Source organism: Petaurus breviceps, unplaced genomic scaffold (genome assembly GCF_028583685.1).
Source record: "Petaurus breviceps papuanus isolate PSGF00001 unplaced genomic scaffold, PetGlider_PUasm1.0 151, whole genome shotgun sequence".
NCBI classification, from domain to species: Eukaryota; Metazoa; Chordata; class Mammalia; order Diprotodontia; family Petauridae; genus Petaurus; species Petaurus breviceps.
This window is the reverse complement of record NW_027185712.1, coordinates 27498458-27521507: the sequence shown is the minus strand read 5'-3', so window position 1 is coordinate 27521507 and position 23050 is coordinate 27498458. Positions and strand designations below refer to the sequence as shown.

At 35.8% G+C, this 23050-nt stretch overlaps 1 protein-coding gene across 2 annotated transcripts in view; it reads right to left on the bottom strand.

Annotated features, from left to right (window-relative positions):
* ICE1 (interactor of little elongation complex ELL subunit 1) overlaps positions 1-23050 on the bottom strand; it is an 88023-nt gene that overhangs the window by 4203 nt on the left and 60770 nt on the right. Inside the window, exons 15-18 of one of the 2 annotated variants that reach the window (XM_069076867.1) lie at positions 17911-18079; positions 14736-14896; positions 8674-8864; positions 7883-7989 (exon numbers count right to left, since the gene is read on the bottom strand). In XM_069076867.1, the coding sequence (XP_068932968.1) occupies positions 7883-7989; positions 8674-8864; positions 14736-14896; positions 17911-18079 (628 nt within the window). Of the gene's footprint in view, positions 1-7882; positions 7990-8673; positions 8865-14735; positions 14897-16495; positions 16646-17910; positions 18080-23050 lie in introns of those variants that run through there. The other variant, XR_011166194.1, reaches the window with a different exon arrangement.

Below are 23050 nucleotides of genomic sequence, written 5' to 3'. Positions count from 1 at the left end.
CATTTCTGGCTATTGAAATATTTCTTTTCATTTAAGGCACAGTGAAGATAACAACCCCATCATGATCTCCCTATCCCCACCCCATATGAAAATGATTACTGCCTTCTCAAATTTTCTTTCAAGCTCTATTCTCATCAACATAGTGAACATTTTGAACCAAGTACACCGTAAGGATCTAAAATTCAACATGTCCAAAACAAAAAGAAGACTTTTCCTCCAAATCAAATCCCCTCTTCTTCTGAACATCTCTATTTCTGCTGAGTACTGATCCTTCCAGTCATACATCCTCAGCTCTTTCTTCTCATTCACCCACATACTGAACCAGCTACCAAATCTTGTCATTTCTACTTCTACAATTTTTTTTTCATATCTTCCCCCCCAATCATATTGCCACCATTCTAGTTCTCATCACTTATTATCTAGTCTATTGTAATAAGTATGCTAATTGGTCTCCCTGACTCAAGTATCTATCTCTAATCCAACTACCATAAAGTAGTCAGCCGAATGATTTACATAATCACAGATCTGGTCATGTCACCGCTCCACCCCTGCTGAAAAACTCCTGTGGCCCCCATTACTTCTTGGATGGAATATATACTCTTTTTGGCACAAGGCTATTATTAAGTGAAATTAAACTATTAATCCCTATGGCTGCTCATTATGTTACCTAGCACGAAGTATCAAATACATATCCAATTAATACTCAAAGTATGTTAGATTAATATGGATACATGAAGTTGAAACAAAAATAGTCTACTCCAGAACTCAAAAATCAATTTTGTGCACTGCTCACTTTATGTAAAAATAATAAAACAATCTGTCCTCTTTTCTACTCTAACAAACACATTAAGAATATAACAGCAGGGGCGGCTAGGTGGCGCAGTGAACAGAGCACCTGCCCTAGAGTCAGGAGGACCTGAGTTCAAAATTCGGCCTCAGTCACTTAACACTTTCTAGCTGTGTGACCTTAGGCAAGTCACTTGACTCCAACTACCCTGCTTTTCCCCCTCCAAAAAGCAAAACAAAACAAAACAAAAAAAGAATATAACAGCAAAGACATTAAGTGAAAGGGTGAAGAAAGGAAGCAAGTTAGTCTAAAATGCTTGACACCAAAGATACAGCTCTCTAAAACACCAGCTTGGTTGGATTTCACATTAGATAAAATAAAAACTTTAAGGAGAAAGGCACAGTAAAAGTAATAGGTAGATCACAATCTTGGAAACGATAAAAAGGAAAAGTTAGTTGGCACCAGGGCACGAAGAGGATTTGGTGAGGAGGCAATTACCAGCTTGAGAACAGATAACCAGTTTGTGATCATGAAGTTGATTCAATCCAATGAATATTTATGAATACATAAGTTAACAATGATACCTGAACAAATTTCATTCTTGTTGGTTCGCAGTTTGATTTAACTTTGTAACATTAAGCTGAACAAAAGATGGGCTTTTTTCATACTGGTCTATTAAAGTCATTTTCCTCTACCCTAGTAGAATTAATTTATTTTCAGCAAATCAGTGTGAAATAACAATTCAAAACATATTGATCAAAGATATATTTGTTAGACTGTGTCTCCTAAAGCGATGAGGCACACAAGGAGACATTCAATAAATACCTGCTGAAGGAAAATGTTCTTTATTTAAAATTTCATTCATTTTTTTCATTATGTTCTGTGTCTACTATTAACATAAGTTGAGACACTTGGCTTCTTTTTGCTGTTCTGCTACTAAATAGAAACCTTGGACAAGTTATTTAGCTTTATAAAATCTACAAAATGAGGGGGAGATGGATTAGATCTCCACCACCCCATGTAGTGACTCTAAAACTCTATGATCCAGGTGCGGCTAGGTGGCGCAGTAAGTAAAGCACGGGCCCTGGATTTGGGAGGACCAGAGTTCGGTTCCAGCCTCAGACACTTAACACAAACAAACTAGCCGTGTAACCATGGGCAAGTTACTTAACCCCAACTGCCCTTCAAAAGGCAAAAACAAAACAAAACAAAAACTCTATGATCCAAATATCGGTTAAAGCACTTCACAAATTAGTCTTTAAATGATATCAAAACTGAAAATGTTCATTTAAAAAACCTACATAATCAAATAACAATCCTGTATATCAACTAATGTGAAACATACTTACTCCCACTTTTTTTATGGAAAAATTCTGAATTATTTTTCAGTAATGTTAGTTTAAAAAAAAAATCTCCTCCATCAGGATTCTCCTAGTGAAATTACTAATTCAGAGAACTCCTTTATTTTATTATCAGAAGATTTTTCAGTCATTCAGTCAACAAGAATTTATCAAGTGCTTACTATAGTGACAGGCACCATGCTAAACACTGGAGATACAAAGGATGTCAGTGTTACTGCCTTAAAGGGGCTCACATTCTAATTGAGGGAGACAACATGGAAATGACGAAGGGGGGAGGGAGAGGAGAGAGAGAAGATGGGGAGAGAATGAAAATAAATGAAAAGTAACCTTAGAGGGAAGGGGCTAGCAGTGGTTTGGTGGGGGGAGACACTTGCAAAGGACTCCTACAGAGGTAGAATTTGAGCTGGTTCTCAAAAGAAGCCAAAGACAACAGAAGACAGAGCATTCTAGCCATGGGGAATACATAGTCAGTGCAAACACAAGAGATACGAAATATACTTCCATGGATAAAGAATAACAGGGAGGCCAGATTACACGGATCACAGAGTGTGTGGAGGAGAGTAAAATATGAAAAGACCAGAAAGGGACCAGGCTGTGAATACCAAAACATTCTGCTGTATCTCTGGTCCAGCATTTTAGACTAACTCACTTCCTTTCTTCCACTTTGTTTGGCACAGGCACATTTCTATTCTCCATCTAGTCATCTCATTTTGTTTTCTAAGTCTTATGTCACATCACATTTTTAAATACTAAAACAGACAACTTCACATTTGATCTTAGAGGTAACTAGGAGCCATTGGAGTGTAATGAATGGGCAAGATAATATGGTCAGGGGACGGCTAGGTGGTGCAGTGAGTAAAGCGCCGGCCCTGGAGTCAGGAGGACCCGAATTTGGTTCCGGCCTCAGACACTTAACACCCACACAAAAAAACTAGCTGTGTAACCTTGGGCAAGTTACTTAACCCCAATTGCCCTCCAAAAGGCAAAAGAAAAAAAGAAAGATAACACGGTCAGATAGGTGCTTTAAGATGAGTTTGGCTGCTGGGTAGAGGAAGAACTGGGAGTGGGGAGATAACTGAGGTAGGTGACCAATTAGAAAGTCATTTCAATTGTCTAAGCATGCGATGACAAGGTCCTGCACTAGGGTGGCAGCTCTATGAATGGAGAAGAGTGTATAAGGGATATTGTGAAGTATAAGGGATGTTGTGAAGGAAAAAATAACAAGATATCACAATACACTGAATATGTATGTGGGTGACTAAGAGTGAAGAATCCTGGATGACACCAAGGCTGTGGGACTGAGAGGATAGTGGTATCCTTGACAGTAATGGTAAAATTGGGAATAGGGAAGAGTTTGAAGGAAAAGATACTGAGTTCTATTTAGAACATGGTTAAGTTTGAGATATTTTACAGGATATCCACACAAAATGTGTGCAAGGGAGTCGGTAATTTGAGTCTAGAGTTTGGAAGAAAGATTGTGGATGATATGGAGATAGAGATCTAGGATTCCTCTACATAGAGATGATAGTTATTCTTATGGAAGGTGATGGGACCACAAAGTGATGTAATACAGAGATAAGAGAGAAGATATCAGACAGAGCCCAGGGGAACATCCAGTTAGTACAACCTGGATAAAGATATAGCAAAAAAGACTGAGAACTGGTCAGATGGGGAGGAGAACAACCATAAGAAAGAGCAGTGTTGTGAAAACCTATGGAGATGACAGTATTAAGGTTGAGGTGATCAATAATGTCAAACATTGAAAAGAATTTAAGTGATGAAAATGAAGAAAAGGTCCTTAAACTTGACAATTAAGAAATCAACAGTAACTTTGGAGAAAACTATTATGGTAGTTGAATGATCAGCTAGGGAGCCAGACTGTAAAGAGTTAACAGGGTGAGAAGAAATGAGGTAAAGACTTTAACTGAAGATGGCCATCTCAAGGAGTTTAGTCACAAAAGGAGATATAAGATGACAGCGAGAAACTAGCAGGAATGGACAAATCAAGTGATAATAAGTAGAGAGGAATATCACAAAAATCTAAGTGTCTTCCTCTGGGAAGAGAGGGTGATTGACAGTGTTGGGATGGATACAGAGTGGTCAAGAAGGATGACTAAGAAAAAGTCATGAGATTCAGCAATTAAGAGAATGAAATCAAGGGTGCATACAGGGAAGTTTGTCTTGACAAAAATAAGGCCACTTCTTCATGTAAGATGAGGAGGAGAAGGTGGAAAAAGATGTCTGAGTGATGTGAGAATAAATAGAGGGGAGAAGGGGGAACACAATTTCACAATTTTCTCCTGTTCAATTCAGCAGCACACTATTCAGGAGTGAAGGATGTGAATGGTGGGAGTAATCCAAGGTTGCAGTTTGAAAAGATGGTCAGTGATAGGACAAAAGGGTGTGAAATGAAATGGAAAGGGACCTTAGTGATTATACAATTCAACCTTCGTTTTACATATGAAGAAATAGGAAAACAGAGTTGAACTAATTTAAGAGATGGCAAAGATAGAACCCAAGTCTTGACTCCCAATTCAGTGCTCTTTGTATGAAATAAAAGGAATTTCTATTTTTCTAATGCTATTGTTGTTTGAATCTACAATCCTTAATTTCATCATTTGCTAAGCAAATGATGGTCAACATCAGCATAGACTCTATGAAGTATAATTTAGATAGTGTTCCTTCTTAGGAGAATTTTTTTTTTTAAGCAATCGGGGTTAAGTAACTTGCTCAAGGTTACACGGCCAGGTGTTTCTAGGTGGGTGCTAAGTGTCTGAGCCCGGGATTCGATCTCCAGGTCTTCTCAACACTGGAGCTGGTGCTCTTACTTGCTACCTGGCCGCCCCTCTTAGGAGAATTATTAAATTAATATATTCGCTTCCCACTTCTTTTGAGTTTCCAGGCTTGCTTTAAACTAATAATTACTTGGCTCAGTAATTAGATAAACCAAACCAGCAAACTTGATCATTTTCTCTCCTCTCATTTCTTAACTTTACAATCTGGCTTAAGACTTCATTATTCAAATAAAACTGCTCTTACCAAAGTGACCAATAGTATATTTGGCATATTTACTAAATCTGAACAGAAATGTCTTTCTGTTTTCGTCATATCCTTGCAAAATTTGACAATGCTGACCACTCTCATTTTTCTAGATACTCACTTTATTATTAGGTTTTCAAGATATGGCTCGATTGGGGTGGCTAGGTGGCACAGTGAATAGTGAATAGTGGCACTAGCCCTGGAGTCATGAGGACCTGAGTTCAAATTTGGCCTCAGACACTTAACATAGAACTAGCCATGTGACCTTGGGCAAGTCACTTAACCTCAATTGCCCTACCATCCCCCCTCAAAAAAAAAAAAAAAGACATGGCTCTCTCAATCATTTTCCTACCTGCCTGCCTACTTTTGTTCTGTCTCCTTTGCTGGACCACTATATATGCCCCTTCGTCAAAGTGCAGAGAAGGGCATACGTGTGTGTGTGTATTAAAGTACCTATGTATTTACTGATCAATATATCTATCTATATACCTAGTCCTACTCTTTTCACTAAGTGATAGGCATACATGACCAAACTCATATTTCAAATTTCTACCAAAGGTCCTGTAGGTATCCCAAACTCAACCAGTTAAAAACAGAACTCATCTTTCCTCTCACACCTACCCTTTTGATCATCTATATTTCTGTTAAGAGATTCCACTTTCTTTCCAGTTACTAGGTATACAACAGTGCTTGCTTCACCCTTAACTCCTCAAAATACTTCAGCTGCAAGTCAAAATGATTTTGACCCCCCACATCACACGTTTCTACATTCACAAGGCCATCAGTGTATTACAAGGCCTAATTGGTCTCCTTTTCTCAAGTCTCTCCCAAGTCCATTCACCACCCAGCTGCCAAAACAATTTTTCCTAAAGCACATCCCATTCCCTTATGCACTGAATTCCAGAGCCTCACTGTTACCTCTAGACTCAAGTACAAACTTCTCTGTTCAGAACGTTAAAGCCCTTCACAACTACTTTTAACCTATCTTTCTAGCCTTATGCTACTCCCCTTCACCCAATCCAAACTAACTTTATAAAAATTACTCACACGTTATACTCTATCTCCCATTTCCATGCCTTTACATGGGCTATGTCCCATACCTGGAATGCACTTCTTCTACCTTTTTTTCATAAAATCCTTTTTAAGACACAGGTAAAGCACTACCTTCTAGATGAAGGCTTTCCTGATCCTTCCCCACCCCCCTAAAACTGCTATTGTCTTCTCTCTCAAATCACCTTGTATTTAACTATTTTATATTTATTTGTATTTCTTTTATACTTACTCTGTATATACATCTCATACACATGCACACTTGTTATCTTATTCCCCATTAGAATGTAAGTTCCTTAAGAGTAGAAATTGTTTCATTCTTGGTATCTCCAAGTATTTGACACATAGCAGGTGTTTATGCTTAGTGACTGAGAATCCCTTGTTTTCTTCAAAATTCAGGCCAAGGACCAGTTCCTACATTAAGCCTATCCTGATCCCTCGAGGTTCAGTGTCTTTCCCCATAAAATTACTATGTATTTATTTTGTGTTTATTTAATATATGTCTATGTTGTTTCATCTGGTTGCATGCGAGCTCCCCAAGCAAAGGGAATATTTGTTTTTGTTATCTTCCATTACAGAGAACAGTGCTAAGACCAGAGTAAGTAATATATGTGTGTAGGAATACATGTATTTGATTGGTAGTATATATGCATTGATTCCCTCTTATTTTATCTTCAATAAAGACAAACAGCAGCTGGTCATCATTATATATGAAAGTTATTCATTTTCTATTAAGGATTTTGTTCCCTCACTATCATCATTTATCTTACCTTTTTATCTTTTTCTTAAATTCTCTGGTTCATGACCTTTAGATTTAGTCTTTTTTTATTCTTTATATTTGTCATAGAATTAAAATTTTTGAAGTACCAATTTTGGTTCTCTCTTTCAAACAGTTTATTATTGCCTTATAGAACTTGCTCTTTCCCCCACCCCCTCCTTCTTTTTCCTATTGTGTTTCACTCTTAGAAAATTATTAATTCCTGCAGGGTATAAAGAGAATATTTCCTCATGGTAAGAGTCTTCCTATATCCTTGATTGTGAAGTTCATTACTGACATACGCTCACCCCTTGGTCATTTTTTCCTACTGGCCTCAAAATCTTTTCCCTGAGACCAAGCCTTCCCACTCTCCTGTGTATCAGCTGTTTTTGGCAGCTCTGACTTACCTTTTCCTGTGGCAGGATGAGCAAGTGGTCTCTCTCAGCACCTAATCCCTGCACATAATACCCATTATAAGATACCCATCTCCCTTTTTTAATAGCTCTCTCTCTCTTAATCTTTAAGAGTATTCATTAGAAGTATCTCCTTCCAGCACTGAAAAAAGGTTTCTGTCTTTTTTTTCTCTCTTTTTAATTCTTCTCTTTGCCGCCTGTCCCTCTTTCCTGTAAATTTTCTTCTTCTTAAGAAACTACAGGAATTATTTCCCCTTCATGTATAGATAAGAAAACAAAGAAAGGAAAAAGAAATATTTTAGAAAAGTAAATATGCTAATTTCCTTCCAGCTTAAACATCTTAAAAACAAAAGTCAATGCAACAGGTAACCTAAAGTAGCCTAAATTTAGAAACAACTTACATTAAATAGATTTTGTGCTGAAAAAAAAAAAATCACACGAAAGACAATGAATGATAACACCAGCAAAAACTCACCAATTAGCCTGAGTATCAATGCTACAATAATATCTGGAGTGTATTCGATGTTCAAATGTCCTTTTCTGTGCTTTATCCATTTATCCATGACAGGCCATAGCTCTTTACTATGAAATCAAGAGATAATTAAAGCACGAACCCCCTAAAATTTACCAAATCAAGAATCTATCTTAAATAGTTAGTTAAGAATTACCCTAAAACATCATTAGTTACAAATAGTTGGTAGAAGCACTCTCTTCTGAGGAAGAACTCTGAAGATTAAGCTAAGTTTAGATTGGACCCTCTCTAATGGTAACAAATACCCTTCACTCACCATTCTTAAGTTGTATTAAAGGTTGTCACATGGTTGTCTGAAAAGACAAGTGCACTTTAAACTATGCAATAAAACTATTTGCAAGTAGGTAAAAAGTGAATTTTTGCAATTCAAATAATTTGAAATGAATATAAAATCCTCACTATTTCAAAACACAATAGGGTGAACTCTTAATGTAAAGAAGTGCTTTCCTGGCTTATTGGTTTTGTAATGTCTGAATTTTTATATACCAACTGCACAATAAGCAGGGTCTACCTGTATTATATTCCCTGCAGAACAATTTATTATTCATATAGAATAGTCAACAAGCATTTAATAAGCACTTACCAATGTGTCAGGCACTGGACTAACACAATACACAGTAAAAGTGGTATTAGTACCCTAAAAATTTATTTTTGTCTATGAAGTAACTTCCAAGTGAGAAAGTTTATTGATTTTATCACTTTTATGTGTATTATTTAGCAAAGCAATACTATACCTTATGATATTATCATGTGTCCAAACCCATTTCTGATGACAGCAGAGTAGATCAAGGGCAAATATATATTCCCACAAGTCATCATTTAAGTCTTCACCAAATTTCTCACTTAAGTGAAATTCCATTTTAGGACATAATTGTATTGTCAAAAGCAGCTGGGAGATCATCATGCTAACATCTAAGGAGGAAGTCTAGGAAATGGAAAAATACAATAAAATTTAAGAGAGTTCCAGCTATAGCAAAATATACAACTTATTCTTTGGGCTAGTATTTCCAAAGCATCTGAGTAATGGCCAGATGATCAATCACTTGATTGAAGGTCCCAACATTCTCTTTCCATAAATGGAATAATCTTAAAATCAGAATTATGTTCCCTTATGTTTACTATAAAGTTTAGTAGGAATAAACAGTTTAATTTCCACCTCCAACCTTCCACCCATTGCTATTATTGTGACAACACAATCCAGTGATAATTTGAAAAACTTTTTCCCCCTACAAAGCAGCAGAAATTGATCCAGACAAGATTCTACCATAATACAATGTCTATCCAATGTAAAACATATAACAAGGCTTAAATATTTTATCTTACAGAATAATCCTTATAGATATTAACCCACCTATGGTTTCAGCTGATTTTTAATCCATCTTTAATCTCACTGAACTACAATCTTTAATAATGAGCCAGATTGAATCACTTAATATTGTAAATTAAAAAAAATTCTTTTAAAGTTTAATTCTGTAATGGTTTCATTCCATAATCAAGACTAATTCTGGTAATCTCAGCATTATTTTAACTACTTGTTGTTCACCTGAAAACATTTCAATGTAGAATACTTTATGAAGAATGAAAACATAATGTGTTTGTAGGAAAATCATTTGTATTTTGCACAATTTTTCTAGTTCAGAATGATCTACATGTGGTTGTCCCAACTAACAACATTTTATAAAAGTATTATCACTACATTATGACCAAATCCAATTATAAGGTTGCAAAAACCTGGTATAAAAATGGTTGTCCACTTATACTATTATCCCTTTCAAATTAACTGATTCCTTCAAAGTAGTTTTGCTTAAAGTAATGTTTTTGGGGGACCAAATAATGACAATAATTGGGACAAGTCTATATGGATACTTGGTTTGTCATGATCTTACCAAGGCCTCCTTATAATGCACTAACCATATTCATAAGACTTTACTGGCTTTCACCAATGACTATAGTTTTCATTTGGGCTGTTAGGAAATCAGAACATTTAACCTGGTAAAGTTGCTTATATTTATTCTTCTTTTTGAGGCAAAATTTTATGTTAAATATACATTCCATATACTGGTAATCCTAATTTGTCAGTTAAATGAGCAAAACATTAAGCTGTCAGTACATTTATCAAAATAGGCTAGCAAATGCATTTTTAGCCAGGTCACGTTTTAGCTTTAGAATAGGACCAGGAAGTGGTTCAAGAAAACATCTAGAACCTTAATTTTATGTTCATAGCTACTGTTTTCTAAGATCCCTTTCAATCTAAAATTTTATAATTTTATACATGCTATCATACATACTACTCCACTAATTCCTATTCTAATATGTCACTTATGGCACAGGGGTAACTCATGACTCCTTGAAGCCTATGCCAGCTAAGTGGCAGCTTTGGTAGGTTCTTATCAAGGTGGAAGGGTCTTGAGTACAATCCTATCATCAGAATATATCTAGTTTCTGAGGACCCGCCCTCCCTAGCTCAGAGTGTCTCATCATTAGTAGGTTAGAGGCTTAATGATGAATTCTTTGGTCATAATAACCAATAAAACAAAGAAAAATAGAAAATGGCGCTTGGTTTTATGTGCCTCCAGTGATAATGGCAGAATTGCTAGCAGGAAAGGGGACAGAAAGTGTTTAAGATCACAGTTTTCTTATCATCTAAAATTATTAACTTAGACACTGGTTTTCTAAATATGAGTTCCTTTCACAAAGACCAATGGACACATTCCTGAAGGAACTCAACTCAATCATATTATTTTTGACATTCTCACAATATATGGAAAGAGAAGACAAAGGGAAGTTGCTCCTAATTGAAAACATGCTCAAAGATTTTCTATGGAAAGGAAAATGGAGGAATTGGCTGAACTGCTTCACAGAATCATAAATCTAGAGCTGGAAGAGACCTTAGTTTTATTGTTTAAAGTATTAATTGTACTACCTCGCAACTATTGTACTAGATAATGTTACAGAAAAGGAAAATGACAAATGCTGGAAGGGATATGGAAAAGTGAAGATACTACTGCACTCTTGGTAGAGTTGTGAACTGGTCCAACCATTCTGAAGAACAATTTGGGACTATGGCCAAAGGGCTATAAAACTATATATACCCTTTGACCCAGCAATACCACTACTAGGTCTGTATCCCAAAGACATCAAATAAAAAGGAAAAGTACTTATTTGTACAAAAATATTTATTGTAGCTCTTTTTATAGTTGCAAAGAACTGGAAATTGAGGGAATGCCCATCAACTGGGGAACAGCTGGAAGAAGTTGCAGTACATGATTGTGATGGAATGCTATTGTGTCATAAGAAATGGTGGGATGGTTTTAGGAAAACCTGGGAAGACTGATATGAACTGATGCAGAGTGAAGTGAACAGAATCAGAACATTGTACACAATAATAGAACTGTTCTAATGATGATCAACCGTGAAAGACTTAGTTACTGATCAAGACAATGATCCAAGATAATTTTAAAGAACTTTGATGAAAATAATCTGCAGAGAGAGAACTGGCCAATTTTGGATACAAACAAAAGCATAATTTTTCACTTTATTTTTCTTGTTTTTTTTGGGGGGGGGGGAGAAGGAAGGGGAGAATCAACATGGCTAATATGGATATAGGTTTTGCTTGACTTCATAAGTATAACTGATGTAATACTGCTTGCCTGCTCAAATGGGTAGGAAAGAGGCTGGAGGAAGACAATTTGGAACTCAAAATCCTTATAAATAAACGTTGAAAATAAAAGAAAACAAGAAAGAAAGAATCACAAGAGATATAACTAAACAGAGTTCTTACTTAAAGGATATTTAAATGAAAAAAACAGACAAGGTCCTCCAAATGCTCCTACTCATAAATGATACTGTGACTATTACATCAAGTCCAAGATAATTGCAAAACTTTTCAAAAAAGGAGTTTGATCTAACTTTTCTACAAAGGATAAAAAACAAGTAGATGAGGAATGTTTATTGTCCATCCCACTGGGTTATTTTTATCAGCATATGGGTCCAGAAATGAAGAGTAAGTGGACTGGATTTTCCTTAAGAAACTGCAGAAAGGTGTATCTTTGCACTACTAATGTTTTTCTGTTGAATGGCTGTAAGTCATAGAATACTGCACTGTAAAAAACTGAAGTTGAAGATTATTCTAAGAGAAATGAATAAGTCTATTATGGATGTGAGTAGGCTACAGGCTATAATACAAAACAGAAGAGGGGCCATAAAATATGTCATCAGAAGAATGTATGATAGTAAAAAAAAAAAAACATGGACCAATTATATAGTAATACAAAGGAAAAGAAGATGACAGATTTTGTATTGCCCATATTATATGAAACATGAAGAAAACATGATCTAGGTCCCAAGTATGTGAGGGAAGTCTCAAGAGATCAGCAGATTTTCTATGACGATCATCTAGTAGAACATAGATAAGAATCAAATAACATGGGAAGGTAAAGTGTGATAAATGATCTGTTATTGCTGGAAGCAGCTATACCAAAAATTGGAAGTAGTTATTCTATATAGTACCAAAAATTATTAAGACAGACAACTCTAAAGTTTCTGTTCTAAAAAAAAAAGGATGAGCAAAAGCAAGGATAGGTAGAATATAAAACTCAAGTCAGTTGTAGTTCTTACTAAATAATAGTTGTTCTAAAAAATCCTCTATAGAAATGGTGAAATTTGTTGCTAAAATATCTTTTTTAAAGTATTTCCTTCATCTAAGAACAATTTTTATATTTTGTCATTTACTTTAGAAATTTCCTTGAGTCTCAGTTTCTTCAACTATAAAATGAAGAGCCTAATTTGGATAGCCTCTGAGATCCATTCCAGCTTTAGATCAATGATAGATGGTGATATATGTAATTAGATTCTTACAAGATATTAATGATTACAAACTCCTTTCTGAATTCACTTTGTCTTTAGTAAATTAGTCATGAAGTTACCATTTACAACTGATTTTAGCTAGATTCTTTTGAAACTGGAAATATTTTGTAATTTTCTTCCAAGATCCACACACCAATGAATCAAAAACCATCTATTAAGTTAGCACTATGGGTCATACACTATGCTAGCTGCTGGAGAAAAAAAGACAAAAATGATAATCTCTGACCTCAACAAGCACATATGCTATCTGAAGAGACAACAGATACATACATATAGAGAGAACAGCACAGGGGTGGTGGGGGGAAGTGTTTGGGAAGGGACAATCAGCAAAGGTTTCATGAGTTCAATCTTGAAAGAAGTAATTTTATGAGGTGAAGGTGGTGGGGCCAAGAACTTAAAAAATGAGGAATGAGCACTTTAAAAGCATACAGAAGAGACATGGACCATTATGTGTAAGGAAGACCAAGAATGCCAAAATGAAGAATGTGAAAAGAGGATTCATGGGTTATAAGGCTTGAAGGGTAAAATGGAGCCAAACTGAGAATTGTGTGAAGAAACAAAATGAACTTGATAATTACAATTTTAACAACTTTATCCCCAAAATACTGAAGGGAAAAAAAAAAGGGGAGATGAATCCATGGAAAAAGTAGAGTCAACTTCTTGATGTTGAAAAGAATCTCCCTTTTCTTGACATCATCTAGCATCTATACTCCTTAAATAAGTAACTTTTTTATCAACAGTTCTCTGTATAACTGAGATTTTATAACTGATTGAAAAACTGAAATAATATACAGGATCAAATGATCATAGATTTCAACCATTTAGAAACATCCACTCTACTACAACTCCTACAATCTACAGATGAGAAAACTAAAGATGATGGAAGTTAAATTACTTGCCCATAATCATATAGCTTCCCACCTCCCCGCTTTCCCCCCCAATTGCAAAACTTCTCAGGACCTCTCAGTTAAAATCTGGTGCTACGTTTATTCTACGTGTCTACTAATGTATTTCTATGTGTGTAAATGTATAATTCAACAACAGCTAATAAGTAATTCAAATACATAACAAACCATTAAAGTAGGAAATCTTTATCAAGAACACAATTTAAGAGACTATTATTGTTCTCTGAATTTGTCTTAAATATCCACCAAAGTGCTATAACTGTGTGTATCTTATTGATAACATATCCTTAAACCCATTAATAAAAATCATGCAATAACATAAAAGGCCAATGACATTACAGGACAGGGGAGCTAATTAATTCGATATGTTCAAATACCAGTATGAAAATCAAAGATACCAAAACTGTGAGCTGTGAGTATATAAATAAACAGGAAAAATAAAAGATGACATTATATAAGTCTTTAGAGGTGTCAACAGGCAATCACAATGTCATGAGACGTATGTGAAAACCAAATTTATTACAAGAGAAAAGAATGTGTGTGGAACCCAAAGAGTTCATACTTCTTACAGAAGTTTGCAGATATATGACAGTACAACCAAAGGAGGAGAAAACAGGAAGGGGCATGGTATGGGAAGTGAAAGGCAGGAAAAAGGACAAAACCCCTCTTGAAGAGAAGGAACAAGGTGATAGCAAAGGTGCCATTCTTTTCCCTCGGGGCCTGCTAGACTATGAAGACAGAAGGGATTCCAGTGGCACAAGCATCTTCCTAGTCTGGCACAGACTGGCTAGTGCCTGTCTTGCCTCCCAAGTTCACAAAGGGGACCCAGCTTGGGGTGCGAAGGTAGTGGGAGTGGGGGAAAGGAGAAAGGCTTGTTCTTGACACATTTAAGGCCTCCTGCATACTGGGGACCCATAATTTCTGAAAAATACGGCAACTCAAAAAGACAACTTCAGGGGACCCCTTAATAGCTTTTAACAGAGGCAAGCTCTACAATTAAAAAGTGCAGTAAAAATACAGCATACCTTTTCCCAATTGAGATATGTAATCAAACAGTTCAGAACGTCTCCTTTAGCACGTTGCCGGACAACCAGCTGCATTGCTTTATTAATTACTCCTTGGAAGGTGAATATATCATGCCATATGTTTGCAATAAATAAAGTTAATTTATCAGACTCGGGAAAATCTAAAAGAGACACAAAAAGCACAAGAAACCCTTATAACTTATCAACTATACAGCAATTACAAATAATTTTCCATTCCTTTTTTTCTAATACATAGGATGTAGGGGTTAAGTCCCCAGCCTCAGGCATTCTTTTCTTTTTAAACAATCTTTTCTCTTAAAATGGAAAATAAATGGTAAGAGCCAATTTGCTTAAATAAATCCGATGCAGGACTTAAACCATATTTATACAAAGTAGATGGGATATTACTAAGGGAATTGCTTGACAAATCCAGTTTCTGCAGCCTACCAATTCTCTTCCAAAAAGGCCCTTGGGGGGTGATATTTAGTACAGTAGCAAATAAAATTATTTGAAGGATAATTTGCTTTAAAAAAATCTGTCTCCAAAGTAGATCTAGTGCATACAAAGGAGAAGTATGTGTGAAAAGTAATTAAACTAGGGCAGTAGTGTTACTGATTCAATTATCTTCACCTTGAAGAAACTACAACTATTCCTTCTATATAATCACAAAACCAATTTATTATGATCAAATACAATGGCATTTTAAGATGACTGTAAAATAAAAATATTTAGCAATGGTTAGAATAGAAGCAAAAATCTGAGGATTTTTTTTTTAAGTCTGACTCTTGTTAGGTCATAAAACAAAAAGCTCATCATAACTTCTATTTTTAAAAGAAATTTCTTCTTTCAAGAAAACAGATACTGGGAAGTCTATGGTTATTTTCTGGATTTCTAATCAGGTGTTCATAAACTAGGGACAGATGTTCAGAAATCATCTAGCAGAACCCTATCATTTTAGAGATCAGGAAACTTCTTAGATGACTTGCCCAAGGTCACTTGGATAAGCAGTTGAGAGGGAATTTGAATCCAAGCCTTGGACTTGAAAATTAGCACCATTTCCTGCCATACCAAGAAATGGCCAGAACCACCCTTCAAAGAACATTTTCTGTTCTAAACTGTCTAGGAGAAAAAGGGATACCTTTCTCTTCAAAAATATGATTCAGACCGTAAAAAATGAAAACTTGTTTTTCACAATAATAAAGGATATCAACCCCTCATTTACCAATGCACTTCTGCACCAAAGAAGGTACTGATAATACAAAAGATTTAGTATTTGTGAAATAATTTATATTTGGGCTTAAATGTCTTAAATGGAAAAAAAATCATTTAATTATCTTTCTTTAAAATAAATACAGAATTAGCTTGACTTTCATAAGCATACATGTACACCATTAAAGGAACATGTCAGTGGTAGAATGACATCCTGGGATAAAAATTATGCTATAAAAATGAAGATAAAAGAGTTAATAATAACAAATTTACATTTTAAAGACTGAACCCAAAGTTTTCCAACCTGGGTTCTCTTATACCCAAGTTATATACTGAAATTCACAAAATAAATTTTAATTTACCTTAATGCTGAAAAATTATCATGAGAGCATCTTTAGAAAGGGCAAAAGAAAAAAAAAAGACAAGCAAAGGGGTATAATTCTAGAAAAGATGAGTACCATCAGTCTAACAATGAATAGGTCATATATGCAAGCGTTCTTTATAAAACTCACACAAAACAAACAGAAAAAGTCTTGAGATGGGCAACTTACATTGCATCTATAGCTATAGCATTCAGATGTCTATTTTAATTCACACTGGCAGTCAGAAGCAGTTAAACACGGCAGCTTCATTCAAAGGGCTATTACAATCATGGACAAATGATTTGTTTTCACCTGAATTTATACTGGCCCTAGAGATTGCTTTGAGACATGAAGAAGATAAATCTTGGTAAAAAGAAATTATATTTTTGGATAAAATACCCAAACCTTACATTCATATAGCATGTTATAGTTAATTAACAAAAAAGTTTCTAAACATTTTATTGTAGATGATATAATCCAGGCTATCTTTAATAATCTGATGAATGATAAGACATTTAAGGGTAGAGCAGATGTCAAGCAATCATTGATGAAAGAATAATTCAAGGCCAGCTCTCATGCTAATCATTTTTTTTCTTCTTCAGTGTGTAGGCAACTCTAATCTAAGATCCTCATTTTATTCAATTACAAGACCATAGATCTAGAGCTGGAAGAAATCTCAGAAGCCATCTTATTCAGTTTTACAGATGAGGAAAATTGGGGACTGGGAAAGCTATCTAATTATAGGCTTCTCTCTTGATGAGTGATAAAACATTTCAACTGTCACGTGCTTCAAATGGTGCGTCATTATTTTACATCAAGCACAGTGTTTCCTAAATGTGCCGAGAAAAGAAAGCCAAACCAATAGACACAAGTGTTGAGTAATATTTATTTAAATACAAACTGTGCTAATGTCATATGCATTTAAATCACAGACATATTTGCTAGGTAGAAAACTGGACATAGAGGATAATTTTATATCCTTTCACAAGTATACAACAAGAAAGAGATATAAATAAATTAATTATAAAAACGTTTTCCTAGAATAAAGTAAAAAGGAAAGTAAGAATGTAAGGAAAGCTACCCATTTCCCACCAGCTACTCCACTTTTGAAATTCTCTGGACCTCTTCATTCTGCTCTCCTTTCCCAAGAAATCCATCACTGGGCTATCTCATTATCCTGCAAGATTGAAATCTGCCTGTTTTTCACATCTCATCAATGCCCTCTGTCTTTCTGACTGAACCCTAGGACTGGAGGGCAGGACCATGGGCTCCTGGGCCTCCTTTTAAAGAGGGGGCTCAGCACAGTTTTCTCCACATTTCCCACCAGTAACAGAGCTTTTGGACTTCACAGAAACACTCTCTCTCTTGTCCCCTTGGGCCAGGTCCCTCCACCCACTCCCTACCCCCAGCTTTTCAGCTTCCTTTTGTGTTACATTCACCATTACATGGTAAGCTCCTTGAGGGCAGAGCTTGTCTTTGTTTTAATTTGTATTTCTATCTCTAGAACTTAAGGCAATCCCTGGGAACATAGCAGGCTCTTAATAAATGTTCATTAACTGACTTAGAGCATATTTCCAAGATAGTGTTACAGTCTATCAACATACCTTCCTTCAGTAAGTCATAGCAAAATAGTCGGGCTCTCTCCAAGTCTCCCAGCTGTCGACATATTCCAACATACACTCTGCAGAGAGCATGGATGTAAGTATGATCCAAGGATGTCTTGTGAATTTTCAGTTCAGAGAGAATAGCATGAAGCAAAGGATGTGCTAAGTGCTGTATTAAAAATGTAAAAGCAATTCATTACATTTATATTCAGTAAAGACAAGAACAATTAATTGACAAAAATAAAACACAAAATCTTGTGTTAAATAAAGTATTAGTATGATATGTGTGGGTGGCAGCTGAGAGAACCAAAACAACTCAATTTTTATCATTGTCAATATTATATATAACTTTTTCAGTTAAGCTTTGTTTTCCTGAGTTAAAGTTTTCCTGTATATAATGTCATTTCAAAGAAATAAGCACCTGTAACTGCTCTGCAAAATGCAGGTGGATACATACCAGTCAGCATCCTGAAGACCTGGGAAATCCCAGTCCTTACCACCAATAAGAAACAGACAGGATGACTCAATCTAATCCTGTTCTACTTCTATCAACTATATAACTACATCCTATTTTATTTCTGTCTACTATATAATGCCTGTTCTATTTTTGCATTCACTTCATTATAAAATTTTTGTGATTTCTTTGCTTGGGGCCTTTGTGCCTACTGAGGAGGTTCTGGACATGATCTGTTTTGCAAATGCATGTCTTGCTAATAAATTTCAGTTTTGTTTCCTCACTTATACTACCTATAGGACGCTGGAAAATTATTTCAACTTTCTGGGTTTCATTTACACACCTACAAAATTATGAGTTAGACTAGATGACATTTAAGGTTCATTCCAGATTTATCCCTATGAATCCAAGTGACATCATTATGCCCTACAGTCTTATAAAAAAAAATTAAACACAGTGAAGTAAAACAACAAAAAAAAAACCTTGTAAATAGTAACACAGAGAGACCAATACGGGGATAATTTCTATTTAGTAGCAAAGAACTAAAGTCTTTTTTTAATTTTCATACCTTTTAGGATAACAAATTCTGAATGGGCACCATAACAAAATTTTACTCTAAAGAAACTAGCAAAATATAAGACTATAGATTCTACTATAACTTGAGAAGTCAAGTTTCAAAATTCTGGCTTGTCTATTACTATCTGAAGTTGGCCATCACTTACTTACATATATAGTTTATAATTATACCCTTCTTTTTACATTTTATATTTCTTCATTTTCCCTACTTATCTTCTTAGGGAATTTCAAACAGGATAATTATTATTAAGAAAGGTATAGAGTATACAGAAAGACTGGTATAGAGCTTGAAAATTTATATGGCAACTGTCTATCTTATCTGATTCTCACAACAACCTTGTGAGCTAGACAAGTATAATTACTACCATTTTAGAGATGAGGGAACAGACTAACCAGGGGTTAAATGAACTGCCCATTGTCACAAAATGACTGTCTGTTATGACTCAAATTTGGATAGCTCATGACAACTCCTCGATCTCCAGAGATCCACAGATCACACTACTTCCATTGTTCCATGAGATACACTGATTATTAAATATGATAATGATGCTGCTAATAACTTACATTTACATAGCATCTTATAGGTTATACAACTGGTTTGCTATTTTCATTCACTTTAAAGTACTCTTAAAAAGTCACAATAAAAGACAAAAGAACACTAATAAAATCTATAGCACTCAGATGATATTTAAGTAACTTTTTGTTTTGGTTTTTAAAGGCAGTTAATCTCTAAAGACTACTCTCAGATAAGCTGGTGATACAAATCTTCAGTGTGTCTTAAAAGCATATCACTTTTATAAACTGTTTTACATCTTAAATATAAAGGTTTAAAACAATTTTGTTTCTGGGAAACATTGCTGAAAAAGAAAAAAAATATAAATGCTGATGACTCATACCATCCATACCTTTAGCAAATGCCTTCCAAAAGACCTTGAAGCATTAGATTTAGCAGTCAGTCAATCATCTCCTTTCTCTGGATGCTGCTCTCTAGGTTTTTGCGGGTACTTAACAACTGTGATACTTTTATAACATCTATGTAAAGGCTACAAACGATGCAGTGGTCTCTGGCTGTTCCTTCTCAGTTTCCTCTGCCGGATCTTCATACAACTTACACCACTAACCAGGAGTGTCCCACAAGGGTCTCTCCGTGGCTTTTCCTTTCCCTCTATACTATTACAACTGATGGTCACAGTGCCTCCAATGAACTGAATTAATCATCTTTATGGCAATACTTCCCAGATCTATCTGTCCACCCCTAATCTTTCTCCTGATCTCCATTCTCCCATTACCAAATTACTCTTTGGACATCATGATCGGTGGTCTTGTAGCCATCTAAAAATCAAACAGCCTAAAACTGAGGACTTATCTTTCCCTTCAAACCCTCCTCTCTTCCTAACTTCCCCATTACTGCTGAAGGCACAAACAAGTTTGCAATCTTGGGGTCTTCACAGACTTCAAACTCACACTCAGCTCATATATTTAAGCTGTTACAAGTTCTGACATTTGCAGCTCCTCCTCTCTCTTGCCCTCCATGTCCAATCTGTTGCCAAAGTCTGTCAATTCTATGTTCACAATATACGTACATGTGTAAATATGCCTATGTGTGTATATATGTATAAATATATACATAAATACATATGTATGTATAAAGACAGAGTGAGAGAGTACGTCTCCCTGCCTCAAGTCACTCTCCAATCAAATTTACCCTCCATTCAGTTGCCAAATTGAATTTTTCTAAAGTGGTCTGACCATGTTATTCTCCTATTCAATAAACTGCAGTGATTCCCTACCATCTCAAAGATCAAATATAAAATCCTGCTTAGCTATTAAAGCTCTTCATAGCATGGTCTCTTCCTACCTTTCCAGTCTTTCTCTACCTTATCCCCCTCTACTTTGTCTGCAATACAGTGACACTGGCCTCACTGACATTCTTCCTCCAAGATACTCTATATCGGAGAGGCCCAGTCAACATGGCGGCAAGGTGACCCACCAACCGCAAGGGCCATTCCCAGGCGTATCACTGCAAGGCTGGGATCTGATGCATCAGGGGACCAGGATGGCAGAGTGAACCCCAGCAGTTCCAATCCCCCCTCTGACATTGAAAACACAGTAATTATTGCCCCAGAACAAAATTTTAAACAGTAAAGGCTTAGGAACCCTAGAGGAAGGGCGTGGCTAAGGACCTGCCTCAAAATGGGTAAAAAACAGACTGCAAAGACAAAGACTCTAGAATCCTATTATTGTGAAAGCGACAAACCAAATTCAGAAGGAGACAGTATTGACTCCACACCCAGAGCTGAAGCCTCAACAGGGAATATGAACTGGTCTTTCGCCCAGAAATCATTCTTAGATGAGCTCAAAAAGAACTTTTCAATAATTCTTTTAAAAATTGTGATATTAGAAAAAAACATTACAATGAAGAAAACACCTCCTTAAAAAGAAAAATGTGTGAACTAAAAATAAAATCTGAACATATGGAAAAGGAGCTTCAAAAACTAACCAAGGAAAATAATTCGTTAAAAATCAGAACCAACCAAATTGAAGCTAATGACTCTATGAGGCACCAAGAATCAGTCAAACAAAACACCAAGAATGAAAAATTAGAAAAAGAGGTAAAATATCTCAATTGAAAAATTACTGCCTTGGAAAACAGATCCAGGAGAGATAATCTGAGAATTATTGGTCTACTGGGAAATCATGATGAAAAAAATGAGTCTGGACAACATTTTCCAAGAGCTCATCAAGGAAAACTGACCTGAGATCCTAGAACCAGAGGGTAAAATAGAAATGGAGATAATCCACTAGACACTTCCTGAAAGAGCTCCCAAATTGAAACGTCTGTGAAATGTTGTAGCCAAATTCCAGATCTATCAGATAAAAAAGCAGCCAGAAAGAAACAATTCAAATATCACAGAACTACAGTGAGAATCACACAGGATCTGCTAGCTTCTACCTTGAAAGATTGGAGGGACTGGAATATGATATTCTGCAAGGCAAAAGAGCTCAGTTACAACCAAGGATCACCTATCCAGTGAAACTGAACATAATCTTCCAGGCAAGGAAATGGTCATTCAATGATATAACAGACTTCCAGACCATCCTGATGAAAAAGCCAGAGCTCAATGGAAAATTCATCCTCCAATTACAAGACTCAAGAGAGACATAGAAAGGTAAATAGGAAACACACACACACACACACACACACACACACACACACACACAACTTGTTATTTAAATAAGAGCAAACTCTTTACATCCCTATATGGGAAGCTGATACCTGTTAATATTGAGAATTCTATACTTATGGTGACATCTAAAAGGGATATAGATAAATCGAGGGTGTGGGTATAATTTACACAAAATGATGATTAAAAAAACCTTATTAAAGAATGCAAAGGACTGCAATGGAAGAAGAGGAAAGAATGAAGCAGCAAAGTGTAAATTATGCCACACAAAGAGGCATAAAAACATTATAGTAGAGGGAAAGAAGGGAAGATGACCATTATATGAGCTTTGCCCTCATTGGTTCTGGTGTAAGGAGGGAATAACATAATCAGTTAAGTATAGGACCCTATTGAGAAGAGACATAAAACTTATCATAATAGAGGGAAAGAGGGGAGGGAGAGGAGGACTATACATCTATTCTCATCAAACTTGGTTTGAGGAAGAAATAACATACGACGTTAAGTATAAAAATCTATCTATCATACCCTACAGGCAGTGGGGGGGGGGGAGGGGCAAAAAAGGGGGGGGGAGCTAAAAGGGACGGAAGAAGTAGTAAGGAGGAAGGATAAGAAAAGGGAGGGGGGCTGATAAGGAAGGAATACTGAGGGAGGTGGTGGTCAAAAGGAAAACTCTTAAGGGGAGGAAGGGAGAAGGGGAAAAATGAAAGCATAAACAGGGGAGGGAATCGATTGGAAGGAAAGATACAAATAGTAATGACAACTGTGAATGTGAATGGGATGAACTCTCCCATAAAATGGAGGTGGATAGCAGAATAGATTAAAAACCATAATCCTACAATATGCTGTTTACAAGAACACATTAGAAACAGGGATACACACAGGGTAAAGGTAAAAGGCTGGAGTACATTATATCATGACTCAGCTA